The following is a 16831-nucleotide window of genomic DNA, read 5'->3' as shown; positions in this document are numbered from 1 at the left end:
TTACTAAGAATAGGACTGCTGGTACAGCCATTCTGTTTCCATCTTCCAGAACAGAGGTATGGTGGGTGACTGTGTTGGGGGAGGGTGTTGTGCAGTGAGGAACCTTCAGCTGCCTCTCTTTCCTTGGGGTGTGGTGTGTTCAGAAGATGTCTTGAGCCTTCTGGAACACTTTCACGTACTTAAAAGATAGACTAGTTCTAGAGGCCTGGCAGGCACCCAGACCCTTGAAACACCTGTACTCTAGTTAAATGCAACTTGGAAAGGATACTTGAAAGATTTATACAAAATAAGGAGAAAATAATGCTTATGCCAGACATAGGCACTTACTAGCAACTGGATAATTCATTAAGTTTATTATTATGGCATTATGCATTGGACTAGCCTTTGCTAATAGAAATAAAACAAAAAATTGAAACTAACCATCTAACCTGCTTTTTCTGTAAATATGTGTACAAAAGAGCAAAATTAGGCTGAAAGTAGAAGTCAAGAATAAAGACCAAGACAGAGTGACAAGCACCTTGGTTATTGGTGGTGAAAAACATTGCTGGTTTATTTATCATGTTTCAAAACCATGTGCCAGTTACCAGGCTTCCGGTGATTGCGCTCAGCCAGGGCTGCTAGCTGCTAGCTGTGCCCAGCTCTTTCTTGCATTTTTAGTAGAATGAATAGACATCCTTTTTAACAATTCCTTTGAAACCTGTCAGAGGTAAGCCACTGCATTTCTGAATTGACCTCTATGCACTAGTGAAAAGCCAGGAAAAATGGACAGAACTAATCTAAGGTGCTTTCTTCTAGAGGCAGCCCTCACATTTGTGGGATGACTGAAAAAACCTAGCAGATAGCTGTCTGCTTAGTCTATCAAACAGACAAAGGCTCCAAGACGTAGAAGACGAGTGCTTTGAGGAAATGCCATTTAAGGTGCAGCACATAGACTATATGCATGTTATGCTTTGTGTAAAATGGAGAAGACAATCATAAATCAGGTTAGGATCTCAGAAGGTCGGCTACAAGTCAGAGGGCTCTTGCATGACCCTGCTTACGTACAGATGGCCTGCAAGTAGCAACCCTGGAGCGTATGGTGGCAGTGGCTGTAGCTGAAGTGATCAGTCATGGGTTGTCGTGTTTGAGTTGAACCTTGCTTTTGCAGTCACACTGTGGCACGCCAGGTATCTTCAAGTGGATAAAGTTATGAGTATCCACAATGGGAAGAGGATTAAAACTTGTTATGAGTGGTTTCAGAAAGGGCATCTAAGAAAAGCAAAATATAAGAGTATTTCAGTAAAATGTGCTGCTTTTGATCCTTTGCAGTTAGTTATTCTTTCTAAATTAAACCAGCAAGTGTTAGAGCAGATGGGCTGGTGTAAACCAGTGATTTAACTAGATGCTAAGAACAGCTGAAGATTTGGGTACTAAAGGGGAAAACAAGTTGTCCCACAGATTAAGTACTGGTGTGCAGTAACATACTGAAATAAGCTATGATGGCTGTGCCTTGGCCATGTTTACCTCTCTCCTAGGAAGGCAATGGAAGGGGTCATATGCTAGTTGGAATTGCTATTCAGTCAGGTACGGTGGGCTGCTCTTCCAGTTTTCATGCTACAGCAGCTGGAATTAGATTTAGATTGATGACATCCTTTAGCTTTATGACACCCTCTTTATTCAATGGAGAAATCCTTTGAAGAGATACTCTGTAAAAATGGTGGGCACGCTCTACTTTAAGACGACCAAGTGCTCAACTAAGAAATCTGTGTCGTGTCAATATGATAGTGATGATGAACTGGTCACTAAAAGAGACGCTATCAAGTGATACTTTTATAGTTTTAAAAACAAAGTTTAATTGTTAAAAGTTTCAACATCAAAATGCATCAACTCCTTATTAGATGGAAAAGTCCTCTCCTGCTCTAGGTATTTGCTAATAATCAGGTCTTCTAGGACTTCTTAATGAATGCTTGTTAATTGCCTCAGATCTCTGAGAAAACTTCCATAAAATATTTGCTTTGGAAATAAATATAAAAGCATAAAAAAAGTGGAAAATCCTTGTTACCAGAAGCCTTAACATGGTGAAACAGTAGAGCTATTAACCCTGTGAAATTCTCTCTCTTTCCTCACATCCGGTTACTAGTGCAGCTTTGGCTGATGTTGGCATCTCTTTGGCCACATCAGCCAAAGCTTTCTTTAGGGCACTTTAGTTTTCAATATGCACTTCAATTCCAGGCTAAATTATTTTTAGAAGGCTCTAATGAAAATATTTTCAAGATAAAGCTGAGGAATGCAGGATTTACATACATTACTGAAGGGGGAAATCCGTCTGTACAAACAGCCAATTAGAATAAAACTAGCTACCTACTAGTTGTATTTAACCTAACAATTAATTCATGGGAATTGTTTGGAGGATAAGCCACCAATATCCTCGATTGTCTGAGTGTAAGGAAGTGTAACTAGTTTTATTGGCAATTTCACAGAGTGAAGAATGGAATTCTCTCTGAAATCTTCATTTATTCTTAGAAGTCTTCAGGATTTTAAACATTTGCAAAAATTCAATTGTTGATTTGCTAGTAAATATCTTAAGACTTGGGACAGACAGATGAGCTGTTTAACAGTTAACGGTATAACTGGTATACTGCTACGAAACTCTGTACAATTTGGGGACATTTTTCATACAACAAAACCAGAAGAGCCTATTGAAACTCCCTCACCATATGACGTTTTCCAGCATTTTTTTACAGTTTTGATAACTTGAAGAGGTTTAAGCGCGTAGCCAGGCAGGAGGCTCCAGTAGCATATCGGATCTCTTTCAGTATGCCAGTCCATTCCTTCTTTTCATCATCATACCTGCATTTAACAAAATAAGGTCAGAAAATAGCTTCTTAAAATCCGAGTTTGATGCTTTATCACACATACATGAAAAGGAGGATAGTCCATGTGTTGCAAAGGCTTGTAGCAACCATGTGCTGAAGGATGCCACAAAAGGCTGCTTTTGTCCTCCAGAACAGAACAGTGCTGCAGGATGTTCTTGCACGTGTGAGTTGTCATTTTCCTGGTCCCTAAAGCTTGTTGCTGACTTGTGTCATACTTCAATTGCTCCTATATAAGCTTCCTCCTTAAGTATCTCTTCTGAATTCCTCCAGATTTTTACATATAAAGGTGTTTTTTCTGGGAATCCTTCCTATCCTCCTGCCAGTTAAAACTCCTGAATTTACCTTAGCAACTGAAGAATCATAGCAGAGATGTCATGTTTCATCACTGCTACCATGATTTGGAAAGAAAAAAAAAATCTAAGAGAGAAGGATTTCTGATTCTCTCAGGACAGTTACTGAGTTGACTATTAACACATGAATATGTACAAACCTCTGTGTAAACCGGTTTTTCTGTATAAGAATGTCACAAAACAGAGAATGTTTATATGGAACACTTACAAGGCTAAACCTGCCAAAAGATATAGCAACTTACTCTTTTAAAGAGTAAAAGAATCTGAAGATCATGACGCAGACTGTTCAAATTATTAGTAAGTGGAAGGAGTAATTAGATCCAAATCTCATGTTTATTTGTTACTTTCTGACAAACATTTCTATCTGTCTATAAGTGCCTTACAACCTGTGCTATGGTTCATTTCCAGACTTAAACAAAAAACTAATTTTACCCTGCAGTGTCTACAAACCTCAGCTTTAGATATGGCTTCCCACTGGGGGGGTGTGATTAAAATTGAACTTACTTCCATATGTCAGTGACTTCACTGGGTGCAAATTCTTTAGATTCAAGCTGAATCATTGCAAAGCCTCCGATAGCATACAAAGCTCCGCTTAAAGTGACTAAACTGATGGAACTTCTCTCTTGGGGAAATTCAGGCATAATCTCCCACCTAAGGATGAAAATAAAAAAAACTTAAACAAACATATGAGAAATATTCTAAACTTCATGCACTCAAATACACCTCTGTGTGACATAAATTCAAGTACCAGGACTGCTTGAGTGAATGGTTTAGTAAAAGGAAGAAATTCTTGACATTTATCAGCAGTGAGTTTCAGTGTCTCTATACCCACAGGGATTTCGTGTAAGTCTTAAGTGACAGCATTACACCATGATGACATCTCTTTCCAGAAACAGCTTTTTACAGGTCTCCTGGTCCCATCGTCAGTCATATGCTTCATACAGATGTATTTTTCCACAGCTACTCTTTTTTTTTTCCCTTATAGTTTCCAAAATGCATATTAATTTCAAGTGGCATTGACATAATAATTTGAGTTAAAAAAAAAAGGTCATGGGAGCTCATTAGCATAATTTCAAATTTTCTGCCAGTTCATGCCTAAAAACATAGAAAACAGACAGACATTCCACTTCTGGGTAATGTCAATATCAAAACTAAAAGGCTAATTTACCTCTCTTGCTTGTGTGACTTGACTGTAAGAAGACAGAGTAAAGCAAGACAAGAACCTGCAGATTTTCAGACTACGTGCTGGACATGTTGCTGAACAGTGGAAGAAAAGATGTGCCAAATATCAATGGTAACAAAATTACCTTTTCTTTGCTTTCTATAGAAGGTGTAAAGTCCAAAGCTCCCTCATAGAATTACTTCTTGTATAATTCACATTTTGTGGTGTTCAGTTTTATAAGCAAGTCTCTTTGGGACAGCATACATTTAAGATAAAGCTTTTGTTGTAGGTTGATGGCTGCAATGCCACCTGTCAGTGAAGACAGCACAGCCAAAGGTGTTTATATACAATAGAAGTGCTTATTAAAAATAAACGTGCATCCAGGACCACTTACAAGTTTGAGCTATTGGAATAAAGCTTTACTGACATTATTTTAAAAGACAGTTTGTAAAAAAAGATTATAGGAAGGAATAGTAACAAGTAACAAAAAGGAGAATTAACAGTTGAAAGTAAGACACAGGTACAGAGGGTATAAACTCCTGGAAAATCATAAATATTTGGGGGATGCCGACTGCAAAAGATTATAGCTGTGGGGAATAATACTGGAAAGCATCTGGACCAAATAAGTGAGCTAATTCCAGGTATGACTTACTCTCTTTTATCATTACTTTTCCTTTATAGTATTTCAGAGCATGCATTTAAAATTGAAAGTCTTCCTGGAGTTTTCCTATTAAATAAATAAGCAGAATTACATGTCTGTCACTAACTAGTGGTAAATTATGTTTGCCAGGAATAGGTAAGTGAACAGCAAGACATCACGAGGCCACATACCCGAAGGACATTCAGGTAGTCCTATTCAGATACCTGATTTCTCTCGCTGTGGTTTCATGTGTAGTGCCAGTGCTGTTTCAACTAGATTGCATGGCCCTTGCCCATCTCTCCCACTTCACCCCTGTTATGCCTGCACACCTGTTTATGTGGCTGTGTGGTCAAGTAAATTGGGAAAGTACTCAGATTTAAAAAAAAAAAAAAAAAAAAGATTAGTGGGTGGGTTATTTTTGCTACATGAGCTCTTTGATAATGTTTGCAACATAGCTGTGCTACCATAGCAAATATGTGTGGGGGCAGGAAAAATGGCGAGAGATACAAGCTCTCTAAGCTGCTGCTGCTTTTGTTGCTAAAGATGTAAATGTAGACTGAGTGTCTCAGTGGGAGTACAGGCACCTGAATGCCTTTGTGACTTATCTCAGAGCTCCTAAAAGCCTAAATGATAAAACGCTTACTTAAAAATAGCTTGAATATTGCACTCACTTATTGGTGGTCAGATCAAAAGCTTCAACAGATGCAGTGAGGCCTTCTTCAGTGACACCACCTGCAATGACAATCTTGCCCTTATGGATAGCTGTTCCAAACATTGAGCGAGCCACTTTCATGGGAGCCAGGTCTCTCCAGTCTCCTTTCTTGGGATTGTATACAAATAGTCTATTAGTGCATTTCCTGGGGAGGAAAAGAAAACCTGTGGTTATTTCTAATGAACTTTTGGCTTGTTGCAAGTGAGACCTAGTGGAGGTGGATTGTGTGGGTTTATGGACAAGACCTCTTTCCTCTCAGTGAGATCCTTCCTTGTATCTAATCTGGTAATCTTTGCATGTCTACAAAGCACTAATTGCATGCATAGAACTAAATTTAATGTTAAATGCTGCTTACACAGGGCAGCAATTTCACTGTACCTTACAGGAGAAAGATGACGTCCTTCCCCAGCATATTCTATTCAGATGGATTTGTGGAGAAAAGTATGACAAAAATTACAAAAGAAAGATTATGCTGCTGCTTTGGCTGATTTGGTAAGCTTGTATCTTAAATGTCCCCTATACAAACACTGAAAAATTGCCACCACATGCTCAGTGAGAGTGAAAACTTTGATTTTCCTAATGTTATACCCATTAAGGTAAAACAGGCATCACAGGTCAGAAAATTTGAGAAACTTGACACAGTAATTCCATGGCACCTAAGTATTTCTATCTGGAAGGAAATAATACTTTCAGTCAGGGTCCTCACAGCTATATATTACTAATGTGTCTGCAATTAAGTAAAATTTGCCTTGGATAGAAGTACGGTGATTAAAATAACTAGTTTGGATTATGAAAAATTATGAAATTTTACCTTATCATGAAAAAGATATCCTATATACTATAATGCGTTCCTTTCTGCCAAATTGTAATTGCCTTAATGTAAAAAAGGGAAACCCTGATTTCTGAGTGTGAGGACATATAATCTATAAAGGACCAACCAAATAATGGTATAAATTGTCATGAAAAGACTTAGAGACTCACTTATCGTCGGTTTTTCCACCAAGACAATATATCAGTCCATTGTTTGAGATAGTAGCATGGCCATATACTTTGATGGGTAGTTTTTTGATCTCACCCCATTTCATTGTCCTGGAACAAGAATATCACCGTTAGGTTCTTTCAACTAACAATGGGCTATTTACATGTCCTCAGTGGGCATAATTAAATTTTAAACATACACAGGGTCATAGCACAATACTGAATCTAGAGACTCCTCAGTGCGAAGGTCCTTGCCTGCAATCACATAGATCTTGTTGTCTGACTCTCCCAGCCCAAAGAGACACCTGGCTGATGGCAGCGGAGGAAGGGCAACCCACTCTCCAGCGATGCTGTCCAGCTGAAAGAGCAGCACAACAGGAAATGTTAGGAAAGGCAAGTAGGAAAAATCCACACAAAATCATTCTACAAAATTAATCTAATTGCACTCAGTGTCTCTCACCAGCTCATCTGCTTGCCTAAACAACCTGCCCTTCCCTCAGTGCAGCTGAGGAATGGTGAGTTTTTACCCACCCACATTTCATGGTGCTGAGACCTATTGGAGTCAATGCCACACAGCTCTCTCTCCATCGGCTCACCCTCACTCATCCTCACAGAGTTTCTTTGCCTCTTTAATAAGCTCTTCTTCCTTGTTTAAGGGTCCCTCACTCTCTGGGTTCCCTGTCACGTGTTGGAAGGAACAAGTTTTTCTTCCTCCTGCCTGAAGGGAGCAGACACTCCTGCCATTCTACAGCCACACATTTAGCTGGTTGTGTTCACCACTACAATGAGAGATGCCAGACATCCTCACACCGTTCCTCTTAATGATCAGGAAACATTACATGGCAAATGGCACAGATGTTTCTTCTGCAATCCCTAGAGCAAAAAGAGGTGGTGTTTCATCACAAATACCCTCAAAAGCTCCTGAGATGTCTGAAGGCAGAATGAATACAGACTTCACTCCTAAGCAAAAAACGGCAGCAGTGCAGCTCCACTGGCAAGAATATTGATGTGATCCCTACTGAAGTACTCCCACAGCTGTCTCCATTCACATCCAGTATGCTGAAAACACCTATGGAGAAGCAGCAGCAGGAGGACAGAAGAAAACAAACAAACAAAACAAAACAATATTTTCCTAGAATTGTGGTGCTTAGTTTTTGTTTTGATGAGAATTTACAATTGAAGCTGAATGCTCTCTAACATTAAAAAATAATATTTTCCATCTTCTGTTGCATATAGATTTACTTCATTATGTACAGGAAGGGAAGGTAAAATGTGAGTCTGCATGGATGTAAAGGCATTTGATAGATAGCAAGAGAAATTTCAGTCAAAGTAATCAGATCAGGGTTTAGCTCAGTGACATCCTTTTTCCAGAAGTATGTTCCACAGTCAAGGTCTCCATGCTAAAATGCATCTCCCAAATTTGATAGACCACCTCTAAAAGCAAAATTTCGTTCATGGACACGGATTATGCCAGTAGTTGGATCTGGGCGGTGTAATGAGGAGAAAATGTACCCATCACACCGTGCTTTGTGAATCAGTCTTGAAGATGGCCCATCTACTGGGCAGAAACTACTCATGCATTTTTGAGCCAGTAGCAGCCTTGTTTTCTCCTGGGTTGCTAGCTGCCAAGTAAAATGCTAAGAGGGGCTTCACTGGTGGAGAAAGGGCGATCAGTAACTGACAATCGGTTTGGCACCACACTAACATTTTAGAGGGAACACTAGACACATGGATAATCCAGACAAGTGCTTTAAATATAGGCAGTAGCAGCAGCAAGCAAGCTTAAAGCTAACAAGCGAGAGAGCAGGATTTCAGGAACTGGGTGTAGACATAATGTAGGATTCTGAAAACTTCATCAATTTTTAATATGTCTTGACGTTTCGTTTTCCAGAGGCCCCTTTCTAGTAGCCTGAGACTTATCAGTTCTGGACTATATACATTATGACATCAACACAGTATTTCTATTAGAACAATATTTCTGTAACAAGTTTTGCACTTCAGTGATCAGTGTTCTACACCTACATAAGGAAATGAAACCATGCTAATCCCTCTCTAGCAAACTAAGACTTCCCTCTGATAGATGTAACAAACACCTGAAGCCAACTTTCATTGTGTGTGAAATCACAGTGAGCCATACTTCTATAAACACTTAATATTTGCATTTTTTAACATCTGAAGGCTTTAAAATTCTATCACTGCTTATCACTCTGCTTTATTTTATATTGAAATAGGACCTACTTTAACTCTTTCAGGCTAATGTGCCTGAAGACAGGGCATGGCCAGCAGCACATTGGATAATTCATCATGAGATAGTTTAAATATCCCCCAAAGCATGTAGCCAAGTAGCTTAAAAACACAACAGAATTAGTTTATGGTGGAAGCATGCTAAGCTGTATTTTTGTTAATTTTTCTGAAATATGTTGTGGAAGTTACAGTTTGTATTAATTGGCCTTATATTTATACAGATTTACAAAGACGTAAAATTATGCTCTTAGATGAAACAGTGTACTGACATTGACAGTTTTCCACAAAAGCAACCTTCTACCTCTAAATTACATATTTCAGAATGCCCTTAGGTTTTCAAATGTAGATGTGACAAAAGGACTTCTGGAATTTTAGTGACAAAAGTGGCATTTAAAATATGCACATTACTGCTGTCATAAAAATATTTCAGATGCAAAAAATAGAGACATTTAATTAGATCTAAAGCAGCTAAACACTCAACTTTCAATTAAGTTAGAAGAAACTCACTAAAGATGTTTTGCAAAAATATTATTAGGCTTAAATATAGGCATCTATACCATGAAAAATCTGAGCCTTAAAACAAGGAAAGCCGGTGCCTAGATATAATATACAAATTCTTTAATCTTTTCCGAGGTCTCACCAGGGGCTTCATGTTGAAAGAGAAGATGCAAGTCCCTTGGTTTCATTTATCTCTCTGAGACAGGAATAGCTCTCTATAGCTACTGCTCTCCAACGACTGTACAGAGAGATGAGACAACCCACTTGCAGAGACTCAGAATACTTTTCAGTAATTCTTATAAGCACCTGTTATTCCATGAACCATTATAAAGCTTATACCTGGAAGAAGTATGACTGGAAAGGCTGATCCTTGTTCTCCTCTTCCACATACAGTCCTCCAACAATGTAGACCTGATTTTGTTTGGTGACTATACTGGAATGATTTCTGGGAATCTGTTCTGCCAGGGCTGCTAAGTAGCATTCATTTTCAAGAGGATCATAAGCTACTGCAGCAGTGTCGTTAACCAGAAGAATTAGGTCTTTGACAAACATGCCATGCCTGGGAAGGTCATTTAGGTAGCCAGGCAGTAAATCTTCGTCTCCTACATCGCCATTTACCTCCCCTTTGTTTGACTTTTCTGTACTTTTGCTAGAGTCAGGCAGTTTTCCAGCAAAAGCATCCTTAATAATCTTTACTTTTTTCTGAAGGTCTGAGTTGCTTTTAATTATATCATCCTTCTCAACATGTTCTTTGAAATACTTTTCTGGCATAAGACGAAAACGTATACAGTCAAAAATTTCCCCCAGGCTCTTTAGTCTGTTCTCCTTGTCTGTTCGGACCCATTTCATCACTGCTTCAAATACCAGTTCTTCCTTCTCTACGTTTAAGCTGTCAGGTGAAATAACTGAGATAAGTTCATGCGGGGCAAGCTGCAGGAAGTCCTCTTCTTTGCAGATCTGCACAAAATGATCTGAAACAAAATCACGGGCAGAAAATGCAAGTCTTGGGCAATCAAGCAGAACACCTAATCGAAGGATGGCCAGGCAGTTACCAACAGCAAGCCTCTTCTGAAGATAGGAGACGCACACAGTGAATACAGACGGGATCTGAAAGCGACTGGCCAAAGCAAAAATATCCTGCACATTAGAATCATTAAGATCAATACTTGCTGAATAAAGGTATTTGACAATCATATCCAGGATGTTGGGGTCAACATCATCTAGAACCACCTCCTTCTTTTTCTCTTCATTTTGTTCGGATAAGAAGTACTCACGAAAATAAGGGCTACATGCCGACAGAATCAATCTGTGGCAAGGCAGGCTTCTATCACCAGCTTTTAGAGAGCAATCTATAAACTTTTTCTCTTCGAGGAGTTCCTTGAGGCCATCCTGAAGAAGGGTGGATTGGTAAAGTCTGAGCTCTTCAGCCAGTTCCCTTTGGGAATCCATTTTGCAAATACTTGGGAAAGGGGAGGGAGCAGAAAGCTTGAGCTGTTGTCTGCCCAAAGGTCTGTCTGTAAAAAAGGCAGACCAATGTGCTTTGCCCTGCCTGAAGCCTCTGCAACTTAATCCCGCTAGCTAAATATAGGTACATGCTCTTACAGGCCGGAATTTAGGATGGATGGTTTGGAAAAAAAGAGTTGCTCTGGCAGCTGTCAAAGACTGAAAGAAGCAACTGTTACTTTTAGTCTCTATGGTCAGTTTTTGCCATCATTCTCCACATTGAATCAATGAGAGTATGTGCAATGTAAGAAACTATTTGACATGAGTAAGGACAGCAGAATCTGACCCTCAGTGAGACAGCTATGAGCAAGATTGTAAATATACATGTTACCAAATATTCTGAAATAGAAATATTATTAATCAAGTTGTCACCTGCAACTACTGTTCACTTATTCAGAGTTGCTTAATACATCTCATTGCTGCAGTCATGAAGCTATAAAAAAACTCCAGAACTTTGCATCAATTATCTGTGCTCTACTATTATTTTTTACATACTCATATCACATCTGCAATTTCTTCAGATATTGATAGTAAGGCTTTGAAATTAATTTTGAGGTTCTTAATATCCATTCGGTTGTATTTATTTGTAAACAACCTTACTGTTTAGACATAAAATATACATTATTAAATTAAAGTTCTGCTTTCAAAAAGAAATTAAAATTAAGTCTCCACCCCCCTTAATAAATACCATTCTTCATTTCAGATAATCTGTAGACATTACCAATCCTTATAAATTTGACTGTACTAGAAATTGTGTTAACTGCTGTTAAACTAAACCAAAAACAGTACACAGTATAGGTAGAACAGAGAATGAAAAACATGTAATCCACCATATTAACATTACTTAATGGATGTGTAATTTAGATAAACCTAAAAAAAAAAAAAATCTGAATTTAAACTAAAAAAGTCCCAAATCAGACAAGCAGTTTGAAAAGTTAAGTAAATTTAGAAAAATTATGCATATGTTGAAGGTTTCACAATTTGGACTAGAAACATTTTTATTAAAGGTGGTAATACAGATCCAAAACAACTTTGAAATTGTAAGTTGTTTAATGTACCTTGATGAAGGACTGTATTTTACCCATATGGTAAAATGTTCCTTGAATGTAATGGAAACAGGATCAAAACACAAGTATTTGAATGCAAGATCTACAACAAGGTATAACACTATCGAAGTTTATTGAAATAATAATTGCTTTTCAATATAGGTAGTATTTCATTAAAATATATACCTTGTAAGATGTTCTACAAACACCACAATTACATTCACACCACAGTTACTTTACTATAACAGTCAGCTGCTAAAACAACAGCTGAGAGGGGAGCTCATTTGACTTTTTCCACTTACAGAAAATAGCGCAGAGGTCTTATCTCACTAGAAAACGTAACAGCTGCATCTTCCTTTAAACAATAAATGACTCATTTCTCTCTTAACACATAACATCGTAAAGGTCTAATGACTCAGACACAGAAGCTTTTTTTCTACATCATTCCTTAAAAAAACTGCTCTAGCCAGGGAAAAAACCCAAACAAGCCCAAGAAAAAAAACAGTATAATATCTGGATTACAATTTAGTACCTGGAATGATATGTGCTGATCATTTAACAAAATTATGAAACATGGAAACTAATATTTGGAACAGTATTGCTTTTTGTCAAAAGTGAACAGTAACAGCACCGCTGCAATGACATAGCCAATATGCCTAGATACCAAATGTTCTGCATATGATGATATTTCTACGTTGAACAATATTAAACTAGTTATGGAAATCTGATTTAGAGATAATCGTTATGGAAAAGTACATCCCTGTGTATACATACACAAATACTTCAATTTGAGCATCAAACCACATATCACACACTGCCCTAGCTCAAACGGTTGTTTCTGCATACACAGGAAGAGGAGGCTTCCTTTTCTGACATACTTTCAGGAAGAATGGCAGGCGGTGGCTGGTCCTGGCAGCCAATCACAGGGCAGTATGTATGCACATGGGTCATGAAATTGTAAAAAAGCCAACAATGGTGGCTATCTGCCATGAAATGGTGGCTGAAACACTATGGTGGACCCTGTGTTGTTAGGGGAGGGGGCTTCCTGCTCTGACAACCTTCTGGGGGAAGCAGGATGGGGTGGCTGGTCCTGCCAATCACGTGCGTGAAAAGACCTGGGGTAGGAATGTGTCAATCACAAAGCAGTATGAGAAGGTGGAGTACGACATCTTACATAATGGCAGCTGAAATAAAATGGCAGCCACCACGCATGTAGTGGGGAGGAACTTCCAGGTCCTTCTAGCCTGACAGACAGGCTGCTTGGTCCTTACACCATGTGACCAGAGGAAAGGTGGGACTTCTGGGGCTTGTGGAGCATGTGACTGCCTGCAGGATGCAGGGCTTCCACCAGCAGCTGGGGCCCTGCCCCTTCTTGTATGAGATCTTGGTTGTCTTCCTGCTACTGACAGAAACAACGTAATAAAGACAAAGCTTTTACACACAGGAGGGTTTTGAATAATCTTTCCTTTATGACGTATCTTGAGGGCATATTATATATTTGCCTGCTCTTTAGCTTTGGCATGTTCTTTCTGTGCTACTCTGGTATTTCTAAATTATCTTCTACAGATCTCACAAGACCAGTAAGAAACGAGAGTCTTCCCTTGCTTAGGAAACAAACTTGTGCCAAACTAAATCAGGTCATTACTTCCCAGAGTTCCTGGAGTGTGAATCCATCCTTTAGCTTCTCTATCGCAAGTCCTAGTTCTTCTGAAAAAACGGGCTCCCGATCATGTTGCTTTGTTCAATGCACAAGATATGAGAGAAAATGAAATAAAACAGAAGGTACTTTTAATTTTTTTTATCCCATTTTAACAACATTAATTTCATAGTAGGAAAAAATATGTTCTTACCTTGTTTTCATCAGCAAAGTAAGCCTGCAAAAGAAAGAAAAAAAGAATTCACAAGCTTGGAAAAAAAAAGTCTAAACCCAAATCTGATGATAATTCCTTTGGGTCAAAACTGTATTTGGTAAGTTTTCTTCAACAGACCAGTCTGTATGGTTTTTATTTTTGTTTTGTAAACAAGACCAGAGTTTCTTCTGTGTTGACATAATTTACAAAAGGGTTCTAACAGCAATTGGTGATTATGTTATTTTCATTAAATACCAATCTTAGAATTTTCTATCACAATAAACAAAGATTTGTAAATGGTAAATTTTTCATATTACAATTGTTACACTGGCAAACACTTTATAGGGAATAAAATGTTAATATGAAGGCAAACTGACAGCACCCTACAATTTTTTGCCTCATGTGCAGCAGCATTTATTACTCAATTTCAAAAGCTAACTTAAAATGTATAAGCAATATCAAAATTCACTCAACATAATACTCAATCTAAGAAATTAGCAGAGTAACTGAACAATTAACCAAATTTTTCTACTCTCAAACAGAGACCTAGGAAAGAGATACAATCTTCCCCATTCTGTGTGTGTGTAAATTAAAGCTGAAACTCTTCAGGAAATCCCATATCTGAAAATATCCACAGCTCTAGAAGTCTGTGGACCAGCAGGCTCTAGATCTTCATGTTTACCAAAGAGAGCCTGAGCTTCAGCTGCCCCTATGGACTGGCGAGGGGCAGCAAAGAAAGTGTTTTGCGGCCCATCTCGATCTCAAGCTATACAAGACTACAGAATAGCATTGTAGTCGTCAAGTGTCATTTCTTTTAAGGAAAAGGTAGGTCCTCAACTACGTTGAAGACTGAATAAAAATGTGCAAAAATGGAAAGAAAAAAGGCAAAAAGTGAGGAAAAAGGAGGGAAAGGAAGAGATAAGAGCTTATCTGCGTCAGTAAATGATTGCAAAAGAAAAGAAAGTGGAAATAAGATTGGTGCTAGCACTGCTAATTTACTAAATTTCAGAGAGGAATTAAGAAAACATGTCAATTGTCAATGTGTCACTTGGAAACATGTGCAGTCTACCTATGCAGTCAGGTGTTACTGGGTTGCACAGCAGATTTGTAAATTCCTAGAAAGGTCATCAAACAACCTAATGCATTTAAAAGTAAATTCTCCTGAAATACTGGGAGACAGATATTAATACAGTTTTCTAAACTGATATTGTCACAAGTGCAAAGGTTGTCAGGAGTGACTCACAATTATTGCTGCCTTTCTAAAAATCCTTCAAGTTTGAATCTTAGATGAATATCAAGTGTACAGATATCAACACCCATTGATCTGCTCCAAGAGAAGGAAGATTTGTTTTATTACAGTGTATTTGATTACATTATACTGCTGGTTTTTAAGCTATTCCTGATTTTAATGTGTTGAGAAACTACATGTAACTATTACTTTAAATATCTACTACTATTTATTTGGAATCATAGTTTTTTCATAAGTTAAAATTCCATACGCAGAATAAATTCCTGTACTAATCAGGATTTTTAATAAGAGGTGCGTAGGTGTGTTTTAAAAATAGAAAGTTCAATTGTAGTTTATCTTTAATAGAGGATTACAGCTGTACATTGCTTACATTTGAATAACCAAACAAGAATTATTTTATTTTTCAGTTTTCTGTGGAGCAGCTTACCACAAAAGCATCTGTATGTTCATCAGGTTCTATTTCCACATCATCTTGAACCTGCTCCACTGTCAGGTCTTCAAGAGGTTGAGGCTGCAAATTAAAACACTGAAGTAAGTAAATCCACATATCTAATATGTTTAATATATTTTTATTACTGCTGTTAATACAATATTGTATCTAATTTAAAATAAATGAGTGGAGTACCTTTTCTTCCATTTCATAATCCACTCCAAATATAGGGTTAGCTGAATAAACTCTGTGAAGTGAATTAATTTCTTTCACTGCCTCCTGTAGTTTCTCCACAGGGTCTATTTTAAAACCAAGTACATATCCTCCACTCTACATAACACAGAAAAAAGAAGACATATGAATGTTACTTATTATTTGCACAACTTTTTCCCCTTGGTATAGATTTGCAGTTTGATGACAGCAAATTTCAGTTTGCTGATAAAACATTATCTGTATTTTGGTATTATTTTATTTTCATTCTGCCACTTAAACCATGGGTGAAATAAAAACAATGACAATGTATTTCTATGAGGTAGATAAGATTTTAACTGTTAGCCCATTATATAAATGGGGAATAAACTTCTTACACAAGAAAACAAAAGCAAACAAGGATGGGAGAAATTCAGAAGTGATACTAATTATTTATTCCTAGCTACTCAGCAAATGTTTAGTCTGTTAGATCTTGATGTTGTTATTAAAGAAGCTTTCAGATACAGTAAATAAAGTTAGTTGAACTTTAAAAAAATCACCATTAAAAGCATTTATGATTAAGGTCAAATTGGAGAAAAGTAATTTTGTCTCTCACAGGAAAAGAGATATACAAGTGAAAAAGATTAAAAGTAGTGGTCTTGATTAAGTATAGAAGTGGTTAGATCCCAAAAATAATCTGTCAGAAGACACTGTTTTTAATTTATTTTACTTTAACGAGTCATGCTGGCCTGTTGTTGCTTTGCTTAGAGAAACTGTAACTCACAATAACTATATTGACCTTAACATACAGACATTTTAACCAGTTTAAAGAGGACTTTTTTAAAAGTTGTGTTTGAAAGGCCACACAGAAGGAACACTCTTTAGTACCTTAAAAGTAGCCCTGTAACATTTCAGAATTATAGAACTATTATATATATAAAAATGTAACCAGTGAAAAGAGGCCATTAAAGCTTCTTACCTGCTGAGAACTCTCTATCACAAGTGCCAAGCCAAACTTTGAGTCTCTTATTTTTATTGAACGCTAATGGTAAAGAGGTAAAAAGTGTTTGTTAAAAAATTTGTAATTACTTGATAAAAATCTGCTTTTCTTCCTCCCCCCGCCCC

The 16831-nt window shown here is 37.6% G+C and overlaps 2 protein-coding genes across 2 annotated transcripts in view; both read right to left on the bottom strand.

The window, feature by feature from the left end:
- Nucleotides 1–2180: 2180 nt before the first annotated feature.
- On the bottom strand, nucleotides 2181–11033 carry KLHL41 (kelch-like family member 41). Its single transcript, XM_010073857.1, has 6 exons — nucleotides 9779–11033; nucleotides 6898–7055; nucleotides 6701–6808; nucleotides 5679–5864; nucleotides 3710–3856; nucleotides 2181–2829 (listed from the first exon to the last, which is right to left on the bottom strand). Exons 1-6 carry the CDS (start codon nucleotides 10886–10888, stop codon nucleotides 2718–2720), a joined length of 1821 nt encoding a protein of 606 aa, XP_010072159.1. The 5' UTR covers nucleotides 10889–11033; the 3' UTR covers nucleotides 2181–2717.
- A 2470-nt stretch (nucleotides 11034–13503) lies between these two features.
- Nucleotides 13504–16831, bottom strand: part of BBS5 (Bardet-Biedl syndrome 5) — a gene marked incomplete at its 5' end in the record, with an annotated part of 9582 nt that continues 6254 nt past the window's right edge. The window contains 5 exons of the mRNA XM_010073856.1: nucleotides 13504–13723; nucleotides 13839–13862; nucleotides 15515–15598; nucleotides 15713–15847; nucleotides 16686–16748. Coding sequence (XP_010072158.1) covers nucleotides 13622–13723; nucleotides 13839–13862; nucleotides 15515–15598; nucleotides 15713–15847; nucleotides 16686–16748 — 408 coding nt within the window. The remainder of the gene's footprint in view (nucleotides 13724–13838; nucleotides 13863–15514; nucleotides 15599–15712; nucleotides 15848–16685; nucleotides 16749–16831) is intronic.

The sequence above is a fragment of the Pterocles gutturalis genome, unplaced genomic scaffold (assembly GCF_000699245.1).
Source record: "Pterocles gutturalis isolate BGI_N339 unplaced genomic scaffold, ASM69924v1 scaffold46572, whole genome shotgun sequence".
Classification (NCBI taxonomy): domain Eukaryota; kingdom Metazoa; phylum Chordata; class Aves; order Pterocliformes; family Pteroclidae; genus Pterocles; species Pterocles gutturalis.
Note: the sequence above shows the minus strand (reverse complement) of the source record. Positions and strands in the feature narration are given on the sequence as shown.